The sequence below is a fragment of the Mirounga angustirostris genome, unplaced genomic scaffold (assembly GCF_029215605.1).
Source record: "Mirounga angustirostris isolate CCGP_5_RB_7025 unplaced genomic scaffold, mMirAng1.0.hap1 SCAF_14, whole genome shotgun sequence".
Lineage (NCBI taxonomy): Eukaryota > Metazoa > Chordata > Mammalia > Carnivora > Phocidae > Mirounga > Mirounga angustirostris.
In genome coordinates, this window is record NW_026991722.1 from 67266422 (window position 1) to 67282727 (window position 16306).

General features: G+C 58.1%; 1 protein-coding gene across 1 annotated transcript in view; it reads right to left on the bottom strand.

Annotated features, from left to right (window-relative positions):
* GALNT9 (polypeptide N-acetylgalactosaminyltransferase 9) overlaps window positions 1-10839 on the bottom strand; it is an 82608-nt gene extending 71769 nt beyond the window's left edge. Inside the window, exon 1 of the mRNA XM_045887874.3 lies at window positions 10599-10839. Within this exon, the coding sequence (XP_045743830.1) occupies window positions 10599-10839 (241 nt within the window). The remainder of the gene's footprint in view (window positions 1-10598) is intronic.
* Window positions 10840-16306: the final 5467 nt, after the last annotated feature.

Consider the following 16306-nt stretch of genomic DNA (forward strand, 5'->3'; position numbering starts at 1 on the left):
TCCTCCAGTGCCTCACCTGCCCGGACCCAGCAGGCGACGGGGAGATCATCTCCTTACCAGGTTGCCGTGGGGGCGGCATGGTCAGGGCCCCGGGCACTCAGCCCGGCATATCCACCTGGCTGTTGTGAACACCAGGTGCGCAGGAACGTGCTCAGGACAGAGGTCCAACCAACAGCCCAGTCCTGGGGTCTCCCTCAGAAACGTGGAGGCTGGGAGGGGCCAGGTGTGGGGAGGGGGCCAACCCTTCCCCTGAGAAGGTTCCCCAGGAGGCCCACCCCGTCTGGGGAGCCTGCTGCATATTTCCCCAGCCTCCCCACCTGTCCCCCCAGCAAACAACTGGACGGAACCTCCCTGGGTGGGGGATGGAGGCAGGAGACTGGGTCCTCCCCAGATGTGGGGGGGGGGCAAGGCAGGCCCAGCAGCACCCGCTCCCTGTCTTACTCCCACCCCAAGCCCCCTCCCCCACCGACCACCCATCTCCACCTTGCAGACAGGGCCGTCCCCCGGCCTCCCAGTGTCCCCATCTCCCAACAGGCGCTTTGTAACGCCCCCTATTCTAAGACGAAGCTCGCTGATTGAACACAACCGAACACACACTTGCTCCTTAAACATCCATTTAAGGCTGTGGCCATGCCTTAGAAAGAGAGGAAGGAGGGAGTGGTGGTGTATCCCCGCATCCCCAGCTGGTGACCTCGCTTCCTGCCTCCCTGAGCAAACAGAAGAATAGGAAGAGAACCCCGAGTTCCCGCCCCGTCTGCTGCCCTGGAACCAGCTCTGATGCTGGGGTCTCACCCCTGCCCCGCACTCGAGGACGTGCTCCTTCCCCCACACCTGTGCCCCTCCCGTCTCAGAAATACCCCCTGTGGCCTTGCTTCAGTTGGCCGTGCTGACCTGCGCCTCCCCCGTTCTCGGCGAGCGGGTGCCCGCCCCGGGGACACTGGACACTGTGGGGAGGGGGTGTCACCAGCATCGTGGGTGGAGGCTAGGGGTGCTGTTGGCCACCCTGCACCACGCACACGGCGGCCCGAGCTGGGAGACGGCCCAGACGGGGAACCATCCAGCCGACGCCTCCCTCCCCGCAGAGCAGCTCGCTTGCGGGGTCTGACTTCTCCCCGCCTGCCCCCCCACTCAACTGACCTCATCGGGCCACCTGCACCCTGCGAGCGGGCAGCAGGACTGCACGAGGACTGACCTCACAGAAGGAGAGACCAGGGATGTGTGCGCACGGAGGAAAGGCCATCCACAAGCCGGGAAGAGTGTTCCTGCCAAAACTCAGCCCTGCCGGGACCTCGACCCTGGTCTTCCAGCCTCCAGAGCCGTGCGACAATGAACTTCTGTTGTGCAGGCCGCCTGGTCTGTGGCGGTCTGTGACGGCAGCCTGAGCGGACGCCCACAGCTCCCCGATGGGTCTCCAGCACAGACTCCCCCAACCAGCTTTCTAGCCATGCTGCCAATGCACTGGGCACACGCTGCCCCAGGACCTTGGCACCTGCTGGGCCTGGAGCATTTCCTGCCACACCTGCATGTCCTGCCCTCACTTCCATCTTCACTTACAAGTCGGTCTCTCCCCGAGGCCTTGTCTGGGCACTGAGCACAACACCGGTGCCTCCCGCTGACACTGTCCTTCCCCGCCTTAGTTTGCTCCTTAGTGTTTCTCAGTATCGAGGAGTCCGTATAGTTTGCCTAATGGGGTCAGAGGACAAACAGGCTCCAGAGCCTGGGAACGTGCTCAGTTATATGCTGAAGAGAATCAGCTGAGCCGGGGCTGAGGAGGTGGCCCCGGATTATCTGGGGGGCCGATGTAGTCACAGGGGCCGGTCAGCGTGGAAGAGGGAGGCCAAGGAGGCCCAGGCTGCTGGTCCGCGGATGGAGGAAGGGCCCCAGCCCAGGAAGCAGGTGCCTTGACGCTGGGAATCCTCCCCTGCACCTCTCCAAGGAGCCAGCCCTGGGGACATCCCGATTTTGGCTCAGAGAGAACCGTGGTGGACTCCAGAACTCAGAGGATTCGTGTGCGCCATGTTGAGCGACTGAGTTTGTGCTAACTGGTTACAGCAAGAGGAGATGAAATCGGCTTATCTTTCTGCCTCCCGTCCCTCCTCACTGGACGCGGGAACCGCGAGGCCGGGGGTCCGCACGGCCCTTCAGTGCTGGGCGGTGGGGCCTCTGGCTCCACCTGGAACACGCTGGAGGGGTCGGCACAGAGATCGCCCGCGGGGGCCTCAGCAGGAGACGAAGCGAAGGCCTCTGTGAGGCTGGGGCCACAGGCAAGCCACCCTGAGGGTCACCGGCGCCGCTGCCCGCCCCAGGGGGCCTGGGGACACGCTCGTGACTGACCCTTCCCTCCATCTCCGGCGAAAACCTTATGATCTTCCCAGGAACGCTCTGAAGATGTATTCTTGGAAGTTTGAGTTTAATACCATGAACGATACTATTTGCGTTTACACGACACATGGGGGCCGGGCCTGGGCTGGAGCTGTGGACGCGTGGCACCCCAGCCTGCTGACCTCCGAATGCCCAGGGGCCCACTGTGTGTGAGCAGCACCCCGCGCGTCCGGAGCAGGCCGGGTCAACGCCGTCCTCCCGTGTGTCACTCTCGGGCGGACACCAGGCTGGGGGCGCAGGTCAACGTCTACACTGCGACCCCGGGGCCCTTGCGGGCAGCGGAGGACCCAGCCCGCCTGAGACATGGTGTCTACCGGGACTGTCCGTGCCCCCAACTCCTGGACCGCCATCCCGCAGAGACACTTCTGTGAATGTGAGCGGCGGACACGGCAAGAGTCAAACACAAACATCTAAGGTGTGCCGCGGTGTGGGGAAGCCGGCCTTCAGATTCCTTCCCTCTTTCCCTCTTTTAATACACCTGGCAGCTCACAGACCCGGCATGACCGCAGCCCCAGGCGACCGGTCCAGACAAGGCAGCCCACCCCACGGCCAAGGCCTCTCCCCTACACTCGACCCCGTGCTCGGCACCCCCGTGTCCCCCGCCTCCCGCCACACGGCCCCCCACCCAGTCAGGCCCTGCAGCCAGGCCCCACTTCTAACCAGGGCCTCACAGCTCTGCTCCGTGAGGACCCACTGCTGGCCTGACACCTCGACACCAGGCACAGGGCCAGGCCCTGGGCCGGCATTTTAAGGAACGAAGATACTTAGCTTATTTACTGAAGAATAAAACGCCAACTGCTGAGGCCTCTGAGCCCTCTGGGGAGACCCCTGTGGCAGGTGCACATCAGACCCGACCTGACCCAGGGGCCAGGCAGGTGGGCCTGGGGGGCGGGGCTGCTGGGGGCCCCCTGGCCCCTTCTCCACAGTCTTTCGGGTCCAGCCCCTGATACGGGGACCTCGGGCTCCCGGGACACACATCTGACGTGGATTGGGGTGAGAAAACACTCCCGCACGTGGGCTGTGCAAGAACTCTCGCGAGGACAGACGCTTCGGCAGACGCCCAGGCGCGACCTAGACCTCTCGGGCAGGTCCCGGCTCGACGCAGTCACCCGGCTCCCATGAGGCGACGTCGCCCACACGGAGCCCGGGCGGTAGCAGGGCGGGCTGCCCGCCACTGACACGTTGTCCGGCCGCCCGCCCGCATAGATGCCGCCCCCCCGCAGCTCCAACCACAGCGGCATGAGGGCCCCTGGGCAGTTGCGTCTCTGAGGGAGGGGTTCCCCGGATCCCAGCAGCGGTCTAGGGGCACCGAACCCGCCCAGCAGACCCGCGAGACCACAGGGAGAAGGCATTTATCAAGTTTGGGTCCCAGCGTCTACCTCCTGGATTTCTTCTGGGAACTCATCTCTTCCCCATGCTCAGTGTCCTGCGGTTTAGATGGGATTGACCCAGTTCCAGGGATGAAATAAAGCTGATGCCTGGAGGAGGGGGAGACACAGAGGGCCAGGCTGCTTGTTCAAGCCTCACCTGAAGCCCGACAGCCACTGGATCCTGCAGGCCCAGGTGCTTCCCAGGCCACATTCACACTGAAGTGTCCTCAGACTAAAAACCTCCTTCCATCCGTTCCGGCCACCGGCCACGACCCCGGGGAGACTGCCCTCGTGGTCGGCTGCTCAGCGCCCCCGATCTGGTCTTCCCCCCTTCCTGCCATGGGATCTGCGTCCCTGCAGACCTCTCAGTCACCTCACTCAACAGTGTCCTTCACGTTGACACACATTTTAAATGAAATATATTTGCTTCTTAAACAGGTGATTTATCACCACCCAAAATAGGAAGCCTGTATCGTTTGTCCAAAACATCAGTCAGTAGAGAAGAAACGCGGCGCAGGGCTATGGAAGTGCCATCTGCCACGGGTCCTGAGCCGGGAAGGGCCCATGCGCGTCTGAAAGGGGGACCGGCGAGGTTAGTCTTCTTGGTACCATCAGAAAGGGGACAGAGGATGGCCTGGGGGACAGCTCTTCACACGGCGCCCAGACAGCGTGGGCTTAATCATCGTGACTGAAATTGTCCCTCGCCAGCCGTGCTCCCCAGTGTGAGCCCCACGGGGCAGGAACCTGCATCCCAATCACTTACGTATCCTGACTTGGCATCAGGAGCATAGCAGGTGCTCACGAAACACATGGAGAAATGAGATCTTGCCTTCATTCGAGGAAGGGGAGACCCCTGGCTTGGAGAGGTCGGGTCTGTGAGAGCGAACGCCGGGGCAGGAAGGGCCTGTGGCCTCACACGTGGGCAGAGGGGAGTTTGCCTGCCGGAGAGACCACCCCCCGCCTCCCCCCTTCTCTACACATGTCCTGAGGTCCCAGCATGTGCGGCACACGTCACAGATGATCCAGGAGGGGTCTGCAGTGGCCTGTGGGTGTGAGAGCCACCTCCGGAAGACCAGTTGCTGTCAGACACGTGATGTGGGGCCACGCAGAGATCATGCATGGCTGACACCAGCTGGTCACCAGGCAGAGTGTTGGGGAGACTGTCTCGATCCTGGCCATCCCGCATGGAGTTCCAGTAAAGGAAATCCCAAGTCGCGAGGGAGATCCAAGGACCCCTCTCACCTCTCCTTCAGCACCTGGCTGCCTTTCCTTTGGGGGGAAGCAGAACCGTGGTCCTAAGACCCTGGAATGTCTCCGTGGGACACAGGATAGGGAAACATCTAGAGACTTATTTTTGTCGAGTTTCTAGCCAACGAAAGATAAACTGTCCTTTCAGAAAGTAGGGCCTTTGAAATATGCAGATTGCGGAGCTGAATTGTAAATGCAATCACTTAGCCCCGCACCTCCCAAGCCCGGGATCACCGCCTGCATGAGTTATTCCTAGAAGTGCGGCTGCGGATTTGCAGACGCACGTCTCCGCATGGAACCAGGCCTGGTGAGGTCCACTTGCCACCCTGAGAGCCAAGAGAGGTGTTCCTCACAGGGTGGAGTGTCCTTGCACCTCCTTCTCCCAAACACAAGGGGCCAGGTCTGCGGGAGCTAAGCCCTGTGTCCGGGAAGTGGCCTCGGCCGCCCTGACTCATCCGTGGTTGGACGGGGCCTGCAGGCCGGGAAGCGGAGGCAAAGAGGAGGGAGAAAAGCAAAACCAAACGCTCTCCACCCTCTCAGAGTGAGGGAGGCTGCGCCCAGTGCTGGGCACGCGGCAGCTGGAAGGGGACGGAAAGGACAGTTCCCGCCAAACGGCCCGCAGCCCTGCCCTGGCATCAGTGAGAGGCTAGGCTCCAGGAGGATGCACTAGTTTCTCACTCACGGTAGCAAATCAGCACAGCGCAGGAGGGACGCGGGCCCAGGGGCGAAAGGCCAGCCAAGTACCCGCCGCTGCCGTGGTGAAGCCAGACCTGCCAGGACCCTCGAGGACTCACAGACACACCACGCTCTCTTTCCAGCCATGGCCAGTGAGACCAGCATGCAGGATGGGGAGGCTCACAAAGCAGATCCGGGAGGATGAGGACCGGTGAGCTCAAGCTCAAGAGGCCCCGGACCCAGCGGGAAGCCGGCGGTGGGACTAAAACCAGCGAACAGGAAAGCTCTCTGGTGGAACGCACACTCCCGAACACGTGGAATATCTTGGAGCATTTCCCACACGGACCTGCTTCTGTGCACAGAAAAGCCCGGAACCTCTCTCCAGAAACCAGCACCTTCTCAACATGCGGGGCTCCCAGGGCAGGTGCGCTGGGCAGGCACCCCGCGGGGGCGAGGGGTGTCTGGCGGCCCCAGGAATCCTTGGACGCTCTCAGACCCCAGTCACCCTCTTCTGCAGGCTCTCAGGGTCCGATTTAACCCTCCTTTTATGATGCAAACAGTATGCGCCGGGCGCGTGAGAACCCCTCCTTGTCCTCGCGCGGCTTCGGCTCCGAGTCCGCCACGCACCATTCACAGCGTGCGGACGGTCTCTGGACAGCCTCCCTGGTTCCGCTTCTCAGCCGTGATGCCTGCCAATCGGTAAAGCATACACCACGGTGGGAGACGGCGGGACATCGACATGCGTCTCTGTTGGCAAACGCTGGGTCAGAATCCGGCATCTCCGCCTCACCTCTCTGCAGCTCAACTAGGGTTTCGTTATGAAAACTCAGCATGCTCAGATTGTCGGTAGGATTTGGGCCTCCTGCTCAGAAATCGGGGACCCCGCTGCCGTGGACACGCACCCCTTAGCGCCTGACCCCCGCCCCCCCGCGCCCCTCCAGGGACAGGTGGCCGCTCAGGACACAGTCTGCCACAGACCGGGCTTCCCGAGGAGGAGCCACAGTCCTGGAAGGGGCCACACACCGGACAGGATTTTTGGCAAAAGAAGGACACAGGGTTGAATAACACTGACTCCCACCATGAGAAGTGTTCCCTTTTATCTCCATCTCCTGATCTCTGCAAGGAGAGTCTGGGTTTCCTGCTCATATATCCCTACAGGTGCCTTTCCCTCGAGAGTCTCCCTTTGCACAAAGAGAGAGCGGCCTTGGGCTCAGAGCCCCGGGGCGACTGCAGCGCCCAGCTGGACTCGAACAGAACCCACGTCTTGTCTTCATCAGTCTGGTCACCTCCTGCTTGTGGGTGTGGGTGCTGATTTGCAGCTCTCTTCTTAAATAAATTCACTATAAGCAAAAGCAATGAATTCTTCAGAGAAAGATCCGCTCACTTGCTCATTCGGCAAATACTCGCGGAGCACTAATAACACGCACGGTACGGCCCAGGACCCTGGGTGTTAGGGCTGCGCACAAAGCAGACAAACCCCTACCCTCAGATGAATCACAGGGCGGGCATCGTGCACAAATACGGGAAAGACGGCCCAGTCACACCCGGATTTCGGAAGCTCGAGACGGAGCAGAGTTGGAATCACCTCTGTCCCAGGGGAGGGTGAGTGGCTGGCGGGGGCTGCCTGCACCCTGGGAGGCCTTAGGACCCACCAGACCCTCTGTGATTTCAACTTGGCCGTTGGACAACTGTAGAAATGCAGGTCATCTGTGAAGGAAATGCTGCCTTTACCGCGGCCACCACTCACTCCCTCCATGGCCTCCGTGCTGTCCCGCGGGCTCTGGGCTTTGCTGCCTATACACTGGACCTAGGCTTCGCCCTCTGACCGCACAGGTTTGGGCAGGGGTGGGTTGAGGTAGCGGGGTTAACATGAGTGCACTCTGAGTTTTAGAAAGTACCTCCCTCTACAGCAGCCAGCCACCCACAGCGGAAACCTCGCCATCCGCGGCCCCTAAAGAACGGGTCCGCAGGGGCGAAAGGAGCAGGGCGGCCAGGTTCTCCTCTGCGGGGGAGACAGCGTCCTGGCCGCGCACGAGCCCTGTTAGCAGGTGACGCCTCACCAGCCCAGGGGCAGAACCACGGAGCCACCACTTTGCCTGGCCATGGCTCAGCTCTGAAAGAGGAGCGCACGCGGAGTTCTCGGCCGCCCTCCCCACCCCCAGGACTGGCCGCGTTCCTAAGGGCAGAGGGCTTGCAGACCAGGCGGCCGAATGGGGACGCTTCCTCCCCCTTCTTCTCACGGAGCTAGAGGCTCTCAAAACGGCGCTCGCGAGACACCCTGCACCAGCCACGCACGTGCACACACACATGCACACACACGCATGCACGCGCACGCGCACACGTGCACGCACACGCGCGCGCGCACACACACACCCGTGGAGGCTGTACTTTATGTGCAACTTAACATATTCAGAAGGATGATTTCTGGCTATAAACATTTTTTTCTTGCCTTGAGCACTGAATTTAGAAGCAAACTCTCGTGTACATACAGGATGTGACTATATCGCATTTCCTTAAACAACATCTTCTCCCAGGTCCTGTGACTCTGGATCTACACACACCGTTCACTAGGTCTTTGCTGAGGTCAGTCAGGCATTGCAGAGAAAGGGCACTGGACAGGCCGAAGAGAGGGTGTGGAAGAGCGTCCTGCTTCTGGACACCCCTGCCTCCCCCCAGCTCCTGTAAGCCAGGAGAGACATTTCCAGGAAGCACTCAAGGTCGAGGAAATATCAGTGACGTTTCCCTTCGTTTGGATGTCTTCCCTCCTTTCTGCACTTGGCGGAGACCCCGGGGATCTTTTCTCAGCCGGACAGGTGGTCACGGGATGTGCTCCTGCCCTTCAGCGCCCTGCCACACGGAAGCCTGCACCAGGCTGGAGGGCTCAGCACTGCTTTCAAACGGCTCCTTGTGAACGAATGTCCACTCACTCCTGTCCTGTCCCTCCTTAGGGACCAACCCGAGGTGTGGGAGAGACTGGCTCTCGTCGTTTCCAGGAGCAAACACGAGTGACTCCTGGGTGGGACACGGTGCTGGGTACACGGCCTAGAAGTGGGGAGCAGGACCCTCATCCGAGAGGAGCAGGGAGGAGGAGGGAGGGAGGGAGAGAAAGACAGAGGCCAAGACACAGAGAGAGACAGAGAGACAGGAACATACAGAGAGACAGAGGAGAGCGATGGGGCAGAGAGATGGGGACACACTTGGAGAAAGAGGTGGGTGAAGGAAGGGGAGAGGCCGGGTGGGCAAGGGGCTGACACTGGCTCTCCTGAAACCCTTCCCAAATCCTGCTAATGTCAGGACAGTGAGTTGGAGGTCCTGGCCTGCTCTGCCACCAAGGAGCCTGGCTCCCTCTCACCTGGAAGGGTGAGGTGAGTTGCAGCTCAAGGCACTGAGCCGGCCGTCAGGATGTTACACAACCCGATGTGCAGCCAATGTTTTTATATAACCCTCCGGTTCTCCCCATAAAACAGACCATAACACCCTGGCAAATACACTTCAATAAAGCTAGGTGCTATTACCAGGGCACACAGCTTCCAAGAGACGAATCACCTGGCCAAGTGGCAGTTGGACTAAACTTTTCTCCCCTCGTGGCTTCAGCTGCACAGGACAGATCAGAAAAGCCACAGAGCTCACTCAGGAAAGGCGCGTCTGGAGGAGACAGGAGCTGGGGGTGGGGGGCGAGGGGCGCCTGGTGTGTCAGAGGATGCTCTGCTCCCTCCCAGACAGGGAGTAAGGCTGTGGACAGTACCCTCATTCACGGTGTCACCACGCCTCTGGGTCTCAAGCTGCTGCTTCCTCCCGCAGGAAGCCCCAAGGAGACCCCCATACTGGCAGGGAGCACACAGACCCCCCCACACACAGTGCAGTCCAGCTCCCAGACACCTCCGCCCAGAGCCTGTTACTGATGCTTCCTTCCTGAGGAGCTTTGCTGGGGCTGCCAATGCAGAAACCAGAATAGCACAGAACAGAAGGAAAAAGCCCACTAATGAGGTAAACACACAAACTTTTCTCCTTCCTCCTTGTACCTCGGCACAGAGAGAACCCAGGAAGCAGCACGCACTTTATTCCGTCTGCTGCATCCCAAAGTGGAAAAATACCCGTTCCTCCCAGCTGCGGCCACTGGCCCTGACCCTTGCGAGGGGCCCACACCTTCGGGGAAGAAACAAGGAACCCATCCCCAGGAGCCGGGCTTGCTGTGGAAGCTCCCGAGGACCGTGGGCTCCCATGCACCACAGCCCAGGTCCCTCTGTGGGGTTAACACCTGCCAAGCCCCTGCTGGACCCCTGACTCAATCTGTCCAGGAGTCACCAGCTGGCCTCACACTCGTCGCACAGCAACACTTTCTGGAGGGAGCCCTGAGCATCCCCAGGACGGGAGTCTGAACGGGCCCAGGGGTCCCAGGGAGGCACCTTTCCCCACCAGCACTCAAGACACCACATCAACAACCTCTGAAGGACAGCACTGCCCTCCCTCCGTCTCCACATCCTCCAGGAGGGAGAGGGGTGACTCCAGGAGAAGACCCCCACCCCCACAGCTCCTAGAAAAGCAGAACGTGCCCTCTCACTCTTGGACCCAGGCACTGCCTGCTCTTAAAGCAAGTCCTAGACCCTCTTGAGAAGTTCTTTCAAGTTCTCTCAGGGAATAAGTCGGATACATTGCATGTGTGGTTGGGAGGTTGGTTCTCAAGTGTCCACCGGGGGAGTGAACGAATGAGCCGTCATCCAGGACAATGCTCTCTGCTAAAGGGACCCCTTCTCTTTCTTATCTGCCTCCTACCCAGGCTCCACCCGAAGTAACACAGGAGTTTGATCCCAGCCTCTGTTGGCCATCAGGCCCTGGGGTGAGCCAGGGTTCCGTGTCCCGAGCGCCGTGTGCCAGCCCCCCTGTCCAGCCCCTTTGTTCTCAGCGGGACGCTGCCTGGCTCACCATTCAGCTGGTTGTAGACCACCTCCTCCAGGTGGTCCAGGCGCTGCAGGATGGCTTCGCGGTCCACCAGCGCGCCCGCCTTGGCGTGCCTGCTCCGCACCCGGCGGTCGGCGCTGCGCACGATCTGCACCAGCCCCTCCGAGCGGTCCTGCAGGCGGCAGTACGCGGAGAAGAGGATGATGCCCACGAACACCAGGATGTTGACCGTCAGCAAAGTTTTGATCTTCCTGGCCACCGCCATGAACGCGGCTGGAAGCTGGGGGCTGCCTCACCCGCGGGGCATCCCCGTGGGCCCAGCGGCCACAGGAGCCTCCGCCCGGCCCGCCGCTTCGGGGACCATGAGCCAGCCGGCTGACCGCGGGGCTGCGGGGGCTGCGGGCGGGGTGGGGGACGGGCGCGGGCGGGGGTGGGGCCCGGGGGCTGCGGGCCCGGGGCTGCGGCAGGGGGGCTGCGGGCGGGGCCCGGGGGCTGTAGCCTGGGGAGCTTGGGGCCGGGGGCTGCGGGCGGGGCCCGGGGGCTGTAGCCTGGGGAGCTTGGGGCCGGGGGCTGCGGGCTGGCTGCGCGCTCCGCCGCCCGCTCCCGGGAGCTGTCCCTTCAGCACCACCCGCGCCCGCTCAGCGCGCCCGGCCGCCGCCGCCCGGGGTCCCCTTGCGCAGGGGCTGCCCGGGGCCGCGCGCGCAGGGGGCAGGCGGCATCCTCCGCAGAGGGGCGCGGCCCCGTCCCGGGGGGCGGCGGGCGGGCCTGCGGGCGGGAGAGGCGAGGGAGGCGCGGGCCGGGCGGGCGCTCCGGCGGCCGTGCGGCTCCTGCCCGCCCCGCAGCCACGGCGCCGGTGCGGAGTGACGCGGCCGCCCAGCTCATCAGCATGCACGCGGGGCCTCCGCGCCCGCCCCCCGCCGGGACCGCCCCCGCCCCCCTCGCTGGGCGCAGGGTCCGGGGCGAGCTCCGGCTGCCCCGAGCCCGGCCGGCCTGGCGGGCGGGGCGGGGCGGGGCGGGGCCGCGCGCTCAGGAGACCCAGACCAAGGGCACCAGGGCGGACGCGGTGGGGGTGGGGGGTGCTGCGCGCGGACCCTCGTTGTCATGCCCCCTCCCCCCCCCCCCCGCTCTGAATAAACCCGAAACTTGACCCAAGGAAGCGGGGCCTTGGGGAGTGCCTGGTCAAGGCCGCGTTGTCTGCATTAATGGGCCTGGGGTGGGAGGGTGCCTTTGTGGGGAGAAGGGCAGACAGCAGGGTCAGAGCCATCTCCGTGGTCTCCCTATTTACCTAGGCCAAACTAAATCAACTCCCGGCTTCCTTCCCCCCGCCCCCCACCCCCCACTCCCAATCCCCGCACCCCCACCCCCTCACCACCTCAGTCCCCAGCATCCCTGCCGTGGAGCTGAGTTCAAGGACGGGTGGACGGGGAGCCTGGGATTCAACGGGACCTAGGGGTCCCACCAGACTGAACCTGGCCACCCACCGGGACAGGAAGAAGGCTCAGACCCCTGGGCATCAGGTTCTCCAGGTCACGGTGCTCAGACCTCAGGGGAGAGCATACCTGGCTGCCCCCCCACCCCCACCCCGCCTGTCTACGGATCTAGCCCCAAACAGGCATTTACAGATGAGGCAGCTGGGTCATGACGGGGAAAGACCTGCACAAGCCCCACAGAGTGGGCGTTGTGAGCACCCCCAGGCAGGGCTTTCTGTCTGCCTGCTTCTCGCTGCATTCCGGTGCTTGAAAAAGCACTTGACACTTGGTTGGTGCTTGGTAAATATTTGTTGAATAAATAAATAATAGAACATTTATTAAGAGCTAACTTTGTAGGGCGCCTGGGTGGCTCAGTCGGTTATGCGACTGCCTTCGGCTCAGGTCGTGATCCTGGAGTCCCGGGATCGAGTCCCGCATCGAGTCCCGCATCGGGCTCCCTGCTCGGCGGGGAGTCTGCTGCTCCCTCTGACCCTCCCCCCTCTCCTGCTCTCTCTCTCTCATTCTCTCTCTCAAATAAATAGATAAAATCTTAAAAAAAAAAAAAGAGCTAACTTTGTACTGGGTCCCCAATAGACGGAGATGAATATGACAAGGATCTTGGGCTTCAGGGAGCTCTGGCTAATGTGTGCACTTACGTCTGTGTGTGTGCATTTGTATGTGTGTGTGTGTTTGTCTTGTATCTGTGTGTCAGGGAACGTTAGGGTCTTCTGGCTCTTGGTCCAGTACTCTCTTCTCCAACACACATTTTGTGACCTCAGGCAGACCAGCCTCCCCAGCTTGGATGTTTTGTGCCTCCTGGTGGATTCTGGTGAAAGCGAAAACACCCATTTCTCCTCGTCCTCATCAAAACTGTCTCTTCTTTCTAGGACTTTCGTCTCAAGAAAGTCAGAGGACCACCAGCAGGAAGGAGCCAGCCACTGGGCCTCGTGGCCAGCTGTCTCCAGAGTGTTTACCATGTAAAGCACTTGTTCTGAGAGGAGCCTGGGAATTCTGTTTTTACTCATCAGGAGAGTCTTACGGTGCAGCTAGTTTGATAAACACTGGTCTGTTTTTGATAAATAGCCAATCCCATGTCCCTTCTTAGGAAATACTGTATTTTTCTGTTTATAAAATGCCAGGTTGTAAGATGCTTCCCAATTTTACAAGGATAGCTTTGAGAATAATAATACAAAAAGCTAACACTCACACAGCTCAGTAAGATGTAGCCAGGCACCATTCTGGGTCCTTACGGCTGTTAATGGATTAAGACTGACAGCAACCACATTACCATGTAAGCTGGTATTGTCTAATTCTACAACAGTGGAAACGGAGTCACCAAGAGGGTCAATGCCATGCCCAAAGTCACACTGATAGCAAAGCATGGATCTGGGATTCAAGCCCAGACAATTTGGCTCCAGAATCAGATTTATTAGCTATGGTCGCTCAAGAAAAAAATCAAGCACTTTTCATTATATGGTTATTGAAAGTGATTTGAAAGTGGTTTTGCAGAAGAAAACATTATTTTGCTCATGTAAATACATTGTACTGTATCCTGAAATTTAGCCGGAAACAATACATCCAAACTATGCATCAATGTTTGGCTAAATATTTCATTCCAGATACAAGCACGTTGAAAATGTGGGGTACCCTGCAGGGAGGGAATGCATCTGATAGTCCAGCAAACCGGTTTTATTTTATTTTCAACCACACCGGTGTTTGAGAATGCACACCTGCTCAGGACACTCACACCCCTCCCACCATCACAAAGCCCCCCCCCCCCCCCCGGGGACCCCAGGTAGATAGTCAGCCCTTCAGAAGCCCCAGCATGTCCAAGGTCTAGAGTGCTCCTTTGTGGGTGTAGGACAAGGTCTCTGGGGTGGCAGGTATCCTGTGGGAAGGCATCGATGGGTCCTGGGGGAGTCACTGTGTTGGCACGGGAGATGGGAAGATGGGGCAGTGGAATGTAGAGATGCCAGTTAAGGGAAATGCCAGACTCTTTAATGTTAAAGAAGTCCCACTCTGCTGGGAGTCTGGCCTTGAGACCACACTCAGATCTGAACAGAATTTCCTTTGAGTTGGGCCACAGGTTAGGCCCCAAACTGGACCACAAGCTGAAATTTGGCAGAACCTAAAGTGGTTCCCTCCTACCTCATGGAAAGCAAGGCATTTCTTTTTCCCAGGGCAACTCGTGCATGTGGTACATCATGTTTACTGCCTAGCACATCAGTCAGGATAGGCTGGGTCATGCTGCAGTAACAAGCAACCCTCAGGTCTCAGACGCTTGAATGATGCGAGGCCATTTCTCACCCATGCCCCATATCCTTGACCAGTCGCTCTGGGACCAGCCTTCAGAGAGCAGCGCCAGTGTCCCCATAACTGTGCCAAAGAGAGAGGAGAGCCTAGGAGGGCCTCGTACTGGCCATTAAGTACCCAACCTAGAAGTGATCCCTGCTATTTCCACTCATAACTTTCTGGCCAGTAAAATGTCATGTGAACCTCCCCTACACCAACAGTGGGGGTAGGAAGTGAATTTCTACCATGTACCTTGGTGAGAAGCACTCATGAGCCATATAGCATCCCTCCAGATGATCAGGATTTTACTCCAAATTCACCCCAACTCCCAGATACCAGGCTACCCAGAGTAGCCAATGCATGATCATCGTTAAATCAGAATTTAATGCAACCATCGCATAACAGAGAATCCTAAAGCAAGCAATGACTGTGATGAATCCTGGTTTAGACCCAGTCATTTTTTTGGATGCCTTGTTAAAAATTTTTGGTTTTTTAATTTCCTTTTTTTATTTAATTTCAATTAATCAACATATAGTGTATTATTAGTTTCAGAGGTAGAGGCCAGTGATTCATCAGTCTTATACAACACCCAGTGATCATTACATCACATGCCCTCCTTAATGCCCATCACCCAGTTACCCCGTCCCCCCACCTACCTCCCCTCCAGCAACCCTCATTTTTTTTCCTAGAATTAAGCGTCTCTTACTGTTTGTCTCCCTCTCTGATTTTGTCTTGTTTCGTTTTTCCCTCCTTTCCTCTATGATCCTGTTTTGATTCTTAAATTTCACATGAATGAAATCATATGATAATTGTTTCTCTCTGATTGACTTATTTCGCTTAGCATAACTAGTTCCATCCACATCGTTGCAAATGGCAATATTTCATTTTTTGACGGCTGCATAATGTTCCATTGTATATATATACCACATCTTCTTTATCCATTCATCTGTCGATGGACATCTGGGCTCTTTCCACAGTTTGGCTATTGTGGACATTGCTGCTATAAACATTGCAGTGCAGGTACCCCTTTGGATCCCTACATTTGTATCTTTGGGGTAAATACCCAGTAGTGCAATTGCTGGGTCATATGGTAGCTCTTTTTTCAACTTTTTGAGGAACCTCCATACTGTTTTCCAGAGTGGCTCCACCAGCTTGCATTCCCACCGACTGTGTAGGAGGTTCCCCTTTCTCCGCATCCCCGCCAACATCTGTCGTTTCCTGACTTGTTCATTTTAGCCATTCTGACTGGTGTGAGGTGGTATCTCATTGTGGTTTTGCTTTGAATTTCCCTGATGGCTAATGTTGTTGAACATTTTTTCATGTGTCTGTTAGCCATTTATATGTCTTCTTTGGAGAAGTGTCTGTTCATGTCTTCTGCTCATTTCTTGACTGGATTATTTGTTTTTGGGTGTTGAGTTTGAGAAGATCTTTATAGATTTTGGATACCAGCCTTTTATCTGATATGTCATTTGCAAATATCTTCTCCCATTCTGTGGGTTGCCTCTTTGTTTTGTTGACTGTTTCCTTTGCTGTGCAAAAACTTTTTACCTTGATGAAACCCCAATAGTTCATTTTTGCTTTTGTTTCCCTTGCTTTTAGAGACATGTCTTGAAAGAAGTTGCTGTAGCCGAGGTGGAAGAGGTTGCTGCCTATGTTCTCCTCAAGGATTTTGTGGATTCCTGTCTCACATTTAGGTCTTTCATCCATTTTGAGTCTATTTTTGTGTGTGGTGTAAGGAAATGGTCCAGTGTCATTCTTCTGCATGTGGCTGTCCAGTTTTCCCAACACCATTTGTTGAAGAGACTGTCTTTTTTCCATTGGACATTCTTTCCTGCTTTGTCAAAGATGAGTTGACCATAGAGTTGAGGGTCCATTTCTGGGCTCTCTATTCTGTTCCGTTGATCTATGTGTCTGTTTTTGTGCCAGTACCAGACTGTCTTGATGATGACAGCTTTGTAATAGAGCTGGAAA